The following is a 13,216-nucleotide window of genomic DNA, read 5'->3' on the forward strand; positions in this document are numbered from 1 at the left end:
AGAGTGGCTGAATCTGGAGTGTATGCTTGATTCATGGCACAATCCTGGGATTCAGGGTGGGTGATTGCTGGATCAGTCCACTGATTGGATTGGCACCACCCTAGTCCCTATAGACTGGATACAACACAAGGGACAGAAAGAGGTTTGTCTCCACTCTCTCCGATGTTGCTTTTGCTGTCTCCACTGCCACAAACTGCTGCCCCTCTGCCATGTGCCACCCTGCCTTGGAGCCAGCTGACTGAAACCTCTATAAACTGTGAGCTAAATAAACCTTTCCTCCTTTAATATTGAGTGTCAGCTATTTTGTCTCAGCAATGAGAGAAAACTAAGATAGTTACTTTAAATAATTGTCACTCAAGTAATGCATAATGCAATACCATTTTATTTGATTTGTAGTTTTGCAGTTAAAAGGACTTTCATTCATCTTAATTGACTATTATGATACCTTAGGTGTGATAAAGAATTTCACTACCTCCACCTTAAAGATAAGTAAACTGAGAATTAACTGAACTGGAGAGACAAAGAAATAGCACAAATTTTGATGGCTATATTTGTTTTGCAGGACTGTAAGTGGGAAAAAACTCAGGCTCAGTGAAGGAAATATGAAAATATTCAAAATTATGTCTCTATATATTGGAATTCTATGCAATTTTTCCATATATTCATGCTCTCTAATACAATGGTGGAAATTTAGTTAGCTGAGATATATCCACAAATTGAAAGTGTATTTTCATTTATGTAACAGTGGTTGAAAGAAGTGATTTGTGCTTTGGTTTATACTGCAAAAGGATTTAACTTGTCTCAAGCTGGTTCATCCTGGGGGAAACAAAAGCCAATCTATTTATTCTTGTTCTAATGCTTTTAAATTTAATTTTAGATAAATGTTTTGGTCTGATGAAATGTCACAAAATTTATATCTCAAGAATAAATTAGAAATATCACATGATTTCTCTTACATGAGAAACTCAAATTATAAATAAAGAGCACAATAAAAGATTAATAATAGGAAATAGGGAGATAGATCTTTCCCAAGTGGGAAAGGGATTAATAGATGGAAGAAAGAGGGGGAAAGGGGTTTAAAAAAAGGAATTCAGATATGCTATGTACATGCCCTGATTCCACACATGTAATGTAACCTATGTACTGCAAACATGTACTAATAACATTTTTGAAAAAAGTTTCTCACTTGGTCCAAGATTACATAGATTAACAGCATGTTTAGCTAAAAGCATAAGCATTTTCCTACCAAAGGCTGTTTCAATAAATATAGTAAACTTCAGGAAAAAATAAGTTCTGTGAGGAATGTGGCTGTTCCAAAGCCCTTTGCATGACATTTATGTTTTTGTCTCTGCCCTGCAGCAAAGCATGGGAGATGGATGTGAATCTTGAGCCTTCCTGCAGGAACTGTTTCAGAGTAACACAGCACAGCACAAGGCATGTAGGGTTAGAAACAAAAAGCTATCACAATCAGACTCAGACTCTGATGTACGAGCCAAAAGGTCAGGGTGGGGAATGAAATATTACCTGTGCACATACTAAGAGCAAAATAAAATATAGTCTGGACAAAGGTAAATGTTTCTTCCTTCTTGGGGTAGCTGACACTGACTGCATGGACTGGCAGTAGTACTTCTTTCCCATTTTTCAGTCATAAAACACTGAAGCAGCAATTTCTCTGAGGTCGTTTCTCTAACCTCACACAAAAGTAGGCAATTTGTGTGTGTTTAACTCCAAATAGAAAATAACAAAACTGTATATGCATGGTCTACAGTTCTTCCAAACTCTGTAGTATGTTGGGTAGAGACATTTCTCTACGGTGTTTCTGTACATCCTATATTTGCTCTTGCTTTGGATTTACTTTCAAGGACTTGAAAATGATAGATATCAGCCTTGGAAGATAGAAATAGTACATCCAGGAATAGCAGACCTAATAATAAAGATTATTTTTAGCTATTGAGGTTTTATTTCCAAACTCTCCCAGGGCAAAAGGCACCATTAGTTGATTTTAGTCTTGACCTAGATGTTCCATATGTGCTCAGTATTTACATCACAAAGAAACTGCATTGCCAATGCCAACTGCCAGGCTTGCTCAGGATACATGCTCATGGGGACAGGTATACTTTGCATAAAAACATCCTGTATGAGTAAAATAATGTGAAGTATGTTAATCTGGATAAAACAGTAGTTTAAAAGTTCAGAAGGCATGGCATTTTCCACAGACTGACTATCGTGTATGGATGAATGGCAGCTTCATCTGTTGAGACATCCATACTGATGACCAGGTGATCCACCAGGTTTTTGGTGAAGAAAGTACATATAACTTTCATGAAAGAAAAATAGCTCCTTGGAGCAATTAAATTATTATTTGTATATATTTTATAAAAATCTCTGTGAAGAGTTTTACAAATCATGTGTTTCCACAGGACGGATTGTTGAATGCAGGAAGGACAATGTTGCATTCACAATTGAAAACACCTAAAACAAAACTGGGCATAGACTTTATACTTGCAATTATTTGTTGCCTGACTTACTGGAATTAACAGAAATTGTCCTTTTTATAATGAGAGACTCTATCTCTGAGACTTTATAAATCTTAAGGGAAACAATTATCACTTTCATTAGTTCAGCAGATAATTCTCTTCCCATTATCCAAGAACATGGATGAATTTAGCAATTGTTGGAACTGCAAACCTTAAAGAGTTGTTCCTCAAACTGTGCAAAACCTGCAATTCTACTTCCTTAATCACTTTTGACAGAAATATTACAGTATGATATCATCAGTAAGAATCTGACAAAATAATAAAAAGTCTTTTAATTTAACAGAGATCAAACATAAACTAATACATGTTATGAACTGCCTGGCATAAAACGATAAGTTTTCCCATGGCCTGTGAAGCCTACACCATGAAGTGAAATTTGCACTCTAGAATTCATTATTTTTCTATGGTAAAACTGGCAGAGTGATTGCTAGAATTAATGTTCAGGTGATAATGAAGTAAAGGAAGAAAATCTATTCATAAACTGTTTTATTTTGTTTAGTTTTACATCATCTCATGTTTAGCCTTCAGCTTAGCCAATTAACTCAATACATGTTCCTAATCTTGATTTATTAAGATACTGAATGAATGAATATGTGACTGTATTTCTAACTTTGTTCATATTCTTTTCAAACCCAATATAGTGATGTATGCTAAACTAATTCCTCTTTCCCTCAGTTGATGATTTCCTGTAAACTATATCAAAATACTAACAACTCAGTCATAGCACCACTTGTCCTTGTACAAAATATAAACTAAAATTTTCTGGTTGTCACCACATGCCTCATGTTAAGACATTTATTTGTTCAACACATTGTTCATTTCCTTTTGCTTTTGTTTCATTTTGGGACTGCAGAATTTTTTTACTGCTTCATTGAGCAGGAAACGAGAGGACTAAAAAGAAAACCTGAAGTGGTTTGTTAGATGCCTTCCGATAATCTCACACAGAATGACAGTGAGGAAAATACTGCTGTGGCTTTTTATTTTTCATTCTTAGATCATAGCAAGACGACTTTCATTAGCTAGAGTGGTCTTCTGAGCAGTCAACCTAAGTGTGTTATAATCTTCTGTGAGTTTTTATGCAAGAAGCCAATAAATTTTCACTGCCTTAAACTTTTTACTGCACATGAGATTGCACAGATCCTAGAACATAAGGCTTGTCACAAGAGAACAGATAAATGGCTCAACACAGTGGAGCACTGTTTCTGACAGAGACATATATCTGGCGTTTTATACAGTCATGAAGGTCCCAGTATTACTGACACATAATTTTTCAGTGCTGTCCCTTAGTTAAATAATATATTTGGAATGTTCAAATTGCTCTTCTGCACATAAGGAACATTTGTATGTTCAGTATTCTCTTTCATGCCACTAAAGAAACATTTAAAAAAATTGCTAATTCCTTGCTCTAGGTAAAATGATACACTACTTTATAAAAAAAAAGACTATCACTTTTGCTAGAACCACTATGTCCTCATTTTTAATTTTTAACTTTATGTTTCTCTCACGAAAGTATCAAAAATATATTTACTTAATAATTGGTCAATTAATTTTACACATGCTTCTCAGAAATAGTGAGCTCCAGGTAATTATACTTCAGGAGACATCAACCCTGTGAGAGGATGTGACCACAGCAGACAATATTCACAAAATTCACAAGGGTCCAATCTACTCTTATCTTTGATTTACCTTTAGCATGGCAGTAGAATTTGATCTTATTCAATCATATAGGATACCAAAGTTTTTCAGTTGGGGGCATGCCTTTTTACGGGGTAGCCTTATGTTACAAGTTTATTAAGAATAAATCCTTTTAAAAATAGAAAAATCCTTGATGTCCAGCCTGGCTTAATCACCTGCCAGTGGGTTTTTGTTTACTTGATGTCAGTTCAGTGGATATAACAGACAGCAGCAAGTTCACGTCTCAATGAGCGTTCCTCTTCTCTCTGTTTTGTTTGATTGACTCAGATTGCATAGTTAATCCAGTAAACTCCTTTCACATGCCTCTAATCTAGGTTGAACTAAAGCTAGAGTCCAGAAAAGTTTGCACTGAAGAGAGGTTAGTAGCACAGGGATATTGTTTGGTCCCATAATGTGCAGCTATAAACTCATTTTCTAATTTTCCTGCATGTCAGTTTTGTTATTTGCAGACCAAATCTAACACATCCTTAAAATATTTTCTCATTAAGTAAATATGAACTGAAAGCATTTAAACACATTTTGGGGTCTTTGCAGAAGCATGAGATAGTATGCTGCTTTTGTTGACTTTTCTTAAAAGTTTTCAAAGGAAACTAGCCAAGTTCCATACTATAGCAAAGATACAATAGAATTTTTGATAGTTAAGCTCAATACTCATTCTGAAATAAGAATGAATTTATGTTCAGTGATTTAAAATTGTTTATCATTGAAAGTATAGATAAAATTATCATTTGTTTCCATTTCATTGCATGGAGCTTACATCATCTATGAATTATGGGTTCTAGGCAGAGACAAATAGTATTAGAAAAATTTCCTGTAACTCTCACCAAAGCAATAATCATTTATGTACAAATATGATAACAAATCTTGTAACATCAGTTTTGTACTCAACATCATGGACAACGTTTCTTATGGGCCAACGTTACTTAATTTTTTTATTTACATAGAAATACCCAATGGCATCTTAGGTAATTTAGACATAAATACTTCATCTCTTTCTGGCTTTGTTTTACTTTGTTTTTTCCCACCCACAGTTAAGCCTGTCACTCTGAATCATTCTAAGTGGGCTCGGCTAGAGTTTCTTTACAGATATTGTATCTCTGACTTCTGAGAAACTAGTGAACATGTTTTGTTTTTGTTTGGTTTGGCAGTTATGCCAAGAGAATGACTCCATAAGACAAAATGCTACATGAAAAGCCAGGGGTACAAAAAAGAGAGAAAGTGGTAGTCACTGCTAAGAAAAAACTATACCAAAAACTCATCTAAAGATTTGGATATCATGACAGGGCTATTTCTATTAAGCGCAACACTCAAGTAAATGTCTCTGAGGTCTTCTCCTTACCATAATATGTGAATAGAGCTAAATATTGTTAAAATGAGAGTGACCAAACATCTTGACTGCAGTGATAACATCTACCTACAAAGAGGAATAGCCGGAAAGTGTATAAGGGAACAGGTAAGATATTCTTTGAGTCTAAGGGTTTTATATAGATATCAGGAAAAGCATTTGCCTTTGACTTGGTGACATCCAAAACATGGCACTTTATCTGTGTCTGTTACAACTATAGGTGCCTGTGTTTCTCATATGCCATTCTTCCTCCTGTTCTCATAATGCCGAGCTTGGGCTAGGGGGTCGGCGCATCCCCCAAGGGCCCTTTCATGCTACTTTCCACTTGCAGCATAGGCGAAGTAAAAACAATGGACACGTGACTGATTTTTACTAAAACTCTGTGTCTTTTTTCACCAAAATATAGATGGAAATAGGAAATGTATATAAATAGTCATAAAAAATTAAAGAGATGATGAAACCTAGCAGGAATTTTTTTCTGGTTTTAAATAACTGTAATTCTTTTTATTTTGTCTTCTCCTCATCCCTGATCTTTTATTTTATTTTATTTTTTGTGTGGGGGGCATAGGGGCAAGTGCTCTATCAACATCTACTTCACTTTTCTATTTCTGTTTATCTCAGTATATCTGAGCTCATTTTAATATTCTCCCTCATTTTTCCTCCATTCCACAATAATGCTACATAAAAACATGCCATATCTTTTTATAAATCTAGTGATAGAGATATGCTAACCTGAACATTACCCATGAGTGTTTTAGCCTATAATCATAAGAATAAAGGAAATACAACAAAACTAGAAGGCTGATGATCTACATAATTGTGAACCAAATAATTAAAATTAAAGAACAAATTAAAAATTTAAAGACCTAAAATTCCACGTAGATTTCAGTACCTTATGAATACATCTTCCTCTTAATCACCTACAGTGACAAAAGCAATAACAAAACTCATAAATCCCTGAGAGTTCGGTCTCTTGATCAGCCTATTGACACTATTATAAGAGAATTTTATCTCTTTTTCCAAGCCAATGGGAATAGATTTAAAGATTCACTGAAGGTCCTTTCCTAGTTTTGCCATGGGAAATTGAATAAGCCTCTCCATCTTGAGGTAAGAAAGAAAATTCTTTGTTCCTGCAGTTCAGCATGGAAGGAACACCATACATTCTCCTTTTTACACCTAGCAAAGAGGAAGATAAAGGCAGTGCTTCCTCTTATTCCAGACAGAAGGTCCAGAGACGGAGCAAAGGGAAGATGAGGCCTTGGACGCTCACACAGGATTCCCTGTGTGTCTGGCCACAGAAGTTCCTGTGCCCAAAAAATATTTACATGAGATCTATTATTCATATATAAGGTGACATGTTTCAAATACAACTAGGGAACTTTTGATCTAGGTGTAAAATTATCATAAAATATTTTAAAACTGATTAGCTAGCTATCAATTCCAAATATATTTACAATATAAAGAAGAATCTGTGCAGTGATTCAGATAATATTCTTAGAAATCTTAAAGCATAGTAGGAAGGAGTGAAAGGGAGAAATATGAAGAAAGTAGAGTATAAGAAAGGAAAAATCAAATCAAATTATTTGATCAAATTATTGGACTCTAATTATTGGAATTCAAAATTCTATCACAAAAGTTTAAAATTTAACAGTATTATTCTAAGTGCCTAAAGATGATATAATAAAAAATTAAATATAGGTTGTATGTTAAAATACAAAAGTAAATACACACAATAAAGACAGGGGTAAATATCTCCATCAAATACCAAATACAAAAAATGCAAATAAGATAAATGGTTTAAAAAGCAGTCATTAAAAATTTGCAAGGAACAACAAATCACATGATAAGATGTTAGAGCCACAGAAAGTAAGAATTAAGGGTAAAATACGTGACACTGTTGTGCGCGGTAGAGCACCTGTGGTACTCGCCACAGGACGCTGTTTATCACTGAAAGCCGCTTTTGTGCTTTTCTTTTAATGTGTGAATTGTTTTGTTTCCTAAACTAAAACTTCAGCATTCAGATTTAACCCCAGTGTCGCCACTTTGTGATAAATCAATGGGTTTGGCGTTACAGCTTGGACACTCAGTCTCTAAAAGGTTCCTATTGCGGCTGTGATGTGATCAAAAAATGAAAGTAAGGAGGAACAAGGCCATGAAGAGCTCAGTCTTCACAATGAAATAGCCCGAGGCCTGGTTTCCACAGGGTCCTGACTGTGATTCCTGACTCCTAACCCCGCTGACCTCCGGACTGTGCCACGGCCCCATTGCTGGTGAGTCTGAGGCCCGCTCGCTGTGGGTCCTCATGCCCAGCAGCCTCCATATTCGCGTGTGCCAGTTCCACCCAATCTCCCTCTCCTTTTCATATATGTAAATTCCACAGATCCCACGTGTGCATCCATCAGTCTTAGGGTCCAGTGGTCTCTCGAAGAGCCCAAACACACAGTTCAACCTTACATCATTTAGAAACTTCTACAGTGTGCTCGATACACACATAATTTTGTTAGTCTTACTATGCCTAAGGGACACGACTTGTGGCAGAAAGAAGAAATTCCAACAGTCATTTTGGAATAATGAGATGCAATAAAGCAAAAGTTATCAGCAAAAGTTAATAAAAGTGCCGTTAGCCCAGGTCAATCAATCTAATTGATTCCCTACTTCGATAAAATATGTAAGTTTCTTGAAAGATTCTTTTTCATCTTTTCCCTTGCTCTTTGTGCCATGTATAGACAGTCGATCCTATTAGGTCATTTAAAGTTATTTTAGGACTCTACTGTGCCTCAATATTTCCCTCTTCCTACTCAACAACTATGTTTCCCTTTGCAGCTGCTGCTGCTGAAGTTCTTCACAATTTCATGAAACGTTTGACTCTGTCGCCTGCATTTCTTAAAATTTTATACTAAACTGTATGCCGCAGTGACAAGGTATTCTGCCAAAGTCTGTCACTGTCACGTATTTGTGTATATTAGAAACTGATTATTTTAATGATTTGCAGCCTAGATAAAAAAGTGCATCTACGTAATTAACTGCAATGTCCTTTTCAAGCTTGAGTTTGATTTCTTTGGTTTCATCTGCTTCTAGTTTTCAGAAAGAGCCAGATAACAGTGATGGGATCAAGAAGCTTACACGTGCAAGTTGTCCCGTTTTCATCCAGAAGCTGATTGTCAGCACACGCACACACTCGGCCTGCGGGAATAGCCAGGCAAAGGGTGCTGCATCCCCCATTGTTTACTCGGCACATATTGTCACCTGGAAAAAAAGAGAAGTGAAAGTGTAAAAGATCTCTGATTCCAACCAAATGTAGCCGTTCTAGGTTCATGTTCTTTTAAGACATACACATAGGCACAGATATGTGGACACATATATGCCATAGACTAAATACGTGCTAATGTGTACAGACTCTATATACGGGATAGTGTGTATCAACACTTGTACTGAATTGTAACAGAATTCAAAAATAATGCTTGGTAGGGGAGTGCGCATGTTGGCTGGAGAAGAAAAAATTCATAGAGTTAGTATGAGAAGCAAGGGAACAGAGGACAGGATTGTGTCTGTCTCAGACAATTCCCCAGATCCAGACTGCCACATGCAGGTCAGAGTTCTTTGGAAAGCAGACAACTGGCTCCTGCAATGTGGCTTTGAACAGATGTCAACAATTATTGAGGACAGGAGTGGGGTATTCTTTACCTTTGTGGAGAACATAATGCATTCCTTTTGTGTGTATGTCAGTGTGCGGAAGACTGCAAGAAGCACAGGGTATCTGCAAAGCCTTAAAAAGGAGCAGCTTGATTGGTATGAGGAGAATGTGCCAGACACAAAGGGGCAAAGATTCCCAGAAGAAATAAAGAACAGAGGCATCGATGAGGCATTCAGTTAAGGAGGCTTGAGTGGAAACTAATAAAGGCATTGTCCGTGTGCATGTGTGAGGCAGCTCAGATATTCTCAGATAAAAGCAAGTAAAGTTTTAAAGTGGCTAGGCATTGTGTTTGATAAAGGTTTAAACAAGAGTAAATAACATTAAGAGAATTATCATTTTGATGCTATTTATTCCTCCGGGTTGGAAAGGCAGGAAAAACTGTATAAATCTAACTACACAGATGTCCAATTTTATAAAGAAGTGTACAAGACTAGCAGTTCAGTTGGCAGTGTCGTCAGCTTACGTTACATTGCATACTCACGTTAAAATTTTGAGTATATATTTCTTAAATATTAATAATAAAGCACTTTTAACTATGTGTTAAGGTAATAAAATGGTTAAGATGATATTGACAGTTAAGGCGAAAGTAACAAAAATTTGACTGAAGCAACAGACTAGGTTACTGTGCTGTGGGCCTCAGGGATGGGATTGTTATGTACAAAATAAGTGAAAAATAAATTTTAGATTCGTATAATACACAGTAAATATTCAACACATTTCCATAGATTATCATTGTTTGTCTGCAAAGCAGAAGAAATGACCTAAAGTTTATTATCATATTTTTCATTATTCTGAGAAGTAATTTAATTGGCTATGTCTACAGAAAAATAAAGAAAAAAACTCACTTGAAAGCTAAAGGAGCTAATAATTCAAGCTATAGTATCAACTTCTGAATTCAGAGGGTGATTAAGCTTCAGGGTTTTTTCAACAGGAAATGCAGAAACGTTTTATGTAGCTTTTAAATATGGTCATATTTATTCCACAATCATGGGATAAAAGGAACTGCTTCACAGGACATTCAAATCTGGGTATGTTGTATTTACTGTGTTCAGAATTACATTGTATATTCAATATTTTAGTAACATCTGTGTTTTGGAAAATTAGAATTAATTCAAAATATACTTAGAATATATGAACACTTAAAGCAGTATGAAATAACTCACTAAAAATAACATATTATAATATATTTTGTGACTAAAAATATATGCAAAACATGACATTTTTAAATCAGAAGCATGACTTATATTCTCACTGAATACGAAATTTGAATATTTAGAAATAAATTACCATTAATCAAACTTTGAGACATAGTGTTCCCTTTTTGGGAATGCTATATAAAACACAGGCATTGATATTTGTGCTGTCATGACAGAAATTCAAAATATAAGTTAATTTGAATAATTCCAAGTCTTTCATCAGAACTGACTCTTTTATTTTATACTGTCCCAGTATATTTTTAAATTTCATTACATAAACATGTTCCAGATAGAGCCCATGCGGCAGGCCTTTTTGAAGTTCTACTATTGCAAAACAATTCACTATAAATACCTCTAACACGTGATTGACTACATCTTGAACACAGTATTTAAAAAGTTATGTATAAATATCAGAGTAATTTATCTATTAATAGCTATATTATTGAAAATCCACAATGCATCAACCATAAATCTTTAAATATACATTAATTTAATACCTTTTTAATAATAAAATTGCAGTGTTAGTTTTATCTCATTTTCAGGTAGGACTATGAGATACCTAAGAATCTAAGTGACTTTTTCAATACTTAAATATAGGAAATAGTTGTTAATGTTGTTATCAATGTCTAAATAATTATTATTTACAAATAAAAAAGGATTTACTGCCTCTAAAAGTCATGGTCTAAAACAATAAATTAACCTATAAGGGGTAGGTCAGCAAAGAACAGAAAAAGAACACTAAGGATAAAATACAATTCTACATCAAATAATTTTAGAAGCACATAACTTTTTAAAAATAAAACACGTGAGAAAAGCAGTAAACAGCTTTCAAATTCTAGAAAGAGCTGGGGAAAGTAGTCCATACCTCTAATCCCAGGCATTTACAGAAGTCAGGTATGAAGATTGGAAGTCTGAGTCCTGCACTGGCAACTTAGCAAGACCCTGTCTCAAAATTAAATTGGTAATATAGCTGAGGCTAGAACTCAGTGCTAGAGCTCTTGCGTAGCACAGGTTCAATCAGCAACAGTGAAAGAAGAGAAAAGGAAGAGGAGGAAAAAGTACGAGGAGAAGGAAGAGGAAATGGAAGAGATGGAAGACATCTACTTTACAATAGCAGTGGTTGGGCCTAAAACCTTTGTGTTTTCTTCTGACTCTTATATCTTCCTGAAGTAGAATTATAATCTTTATTATAAACAGTGCTTGACACACCGTGTGTGTTTGGTACATATTAGTTAAATGAAGGAAAGAATAAAAAGTTTTAGGTAGCAACTGAAGTGCCAAGAACAATTATTTGAAATGTGAACATAACATGCAGATCTGTGTTTGCTGTGCAAATTTAACAAGATAAAGGAGTTTTTTCACTTTTATGTCAGTATATACACATTCTCTGAGCGTGAAGTTTCCTCTTCAGGAAAAGTTATTTAAAGGTATGTTATAATGTACACAGGATAAAGACCAAAGCAATATACAAAACTTTCATGAATCTATATCAAGATCTCAATGTTTGTATAAATTAATAATTTAACTTTGATGATAGCTTCTTCTACCACTGCAAATGGCAGAATTTATAAAATAACATAAAGCACACATTCTACTTCACTTTTTATTTTCTTCAACATAACAACAACAAAAAAAGAAATTCCTCTTGCTATATGTGTCCTGGGTTTTAGGCTTCTCAGTGTTTTATTATACATGAAAACAGAAGTCTCTGCACCTGATGCAAAACACAGAAACCTATGGGGTTTTCTATTTTAAAAGGAATAATCTAACATATAGTTTAGAAGCACACCAGTCACCATGTTTATTTATCCAAGCAACAGAAAAAGGAACTGAGGCCAGATACATCACGCATTTAAGATAGGATAATTTTAGAAAAATTGATTTGAGAGATGATCATCAATCAGAGGAGAGGAAAAAATAGTTCTTCTAAGTTTTTTCAGCATTATGTGGATTGAAGTTGTGTTTATGTTTAGCTTATTTTGAATAGTATATGAGGGTGCATGTGTGTATAGGTGATGATATTAAGGGCCTACTTGATAATTTGGGGTTTTTTTATATATTGATTTTGTCAAAGATGGGAAATTGAAAGAGAAAGATTTTGTGATGATGATCCAATTCATAAAAGGTAAATCTTACTAATTTTAAAAAATAACATAGATAATAAATATATCATGCATTAAATAAAATGGTTATGTCTGTTATACTAGTGCTCCATAATCTAAGATCACTGAATCTCTAATTCTATACAGATAATCAAAGTTAACTTTACATTTATAAAAGTTAATATAAAATTTATCAATGATGTCACCACAATGAAATACATGTTCCTTTGCTTCTACCTAAATGATAGTTATAAAAGTTTATAAGTAAAATTTTCCACATAAACTAATCACTGAATTATACTTTGTGGCCAAATAGACCTGGAGTTGAATCTGTTTAATTCTGGCTCTATGCGTTTCTTGAGGATAAATAGCTGTATCTGTTTAATCTAAAGTTTTTCATCTGTATAATAGAAACTGTAAAATGCTAAGCTTATTTCCTGATTGCTATAAAAATTAAAATTATAACTTAATACACATAACGTATTTGGTGCACAAATGCGATGGTGTACTTTGGAGCCTAGCAAATAAACAGGCTATGATATTTTTATAATTGCCATTCTTTTAATAAGAAATTTCAGGAGAAGTTTACAAATATTATTTTAGGTATTTATTGTTAATAAATAAGGAGAAATTCTAAATATATAGAA

At 34.4% G+C, this 13,216-nt stretch overlaps 1 protein-coding gene across 1 annotated transcript in view; it reads right to left on the reverse strand.

Moving 5' to 3' along the window:
- Positions 1–13,216, reverse strand: part of Lrp1b (low density lipoprotein receptor-related protein 1B) — a 1,427,040-nt gene that overhangs the window by 708,971 nt on the left and 704,853 nt on the right. Inside the window, exon 15 of the mRNA XM_013517439.1 lies at positions 8,701–8,823. Within this exon, the coding sequence (XP_013372893.1) occupies positions 8,701–8,823 (123 nt within the window). The remainder of the gene's footprint in view (positions 1–8,700; positions 8,824–13,216) is intronic.

This window comes from Chinchilla lanigera, unplaced genomic scaffold, assembly GCF_000276665.1.
Source record: "Chinchilla lanigera isolate Chin_1 unplaced genomic scaffold, ChiLan1.0 scaffold00039, whole genome shotgun sequence".
Taxonomy (NCBI): domain Eukaryota; kingdom Metazoa; phylum Chordata; class Mammalia; order Rodentia; family Chinchillidae; genus Chinchilla; species Chinchilla lanigera.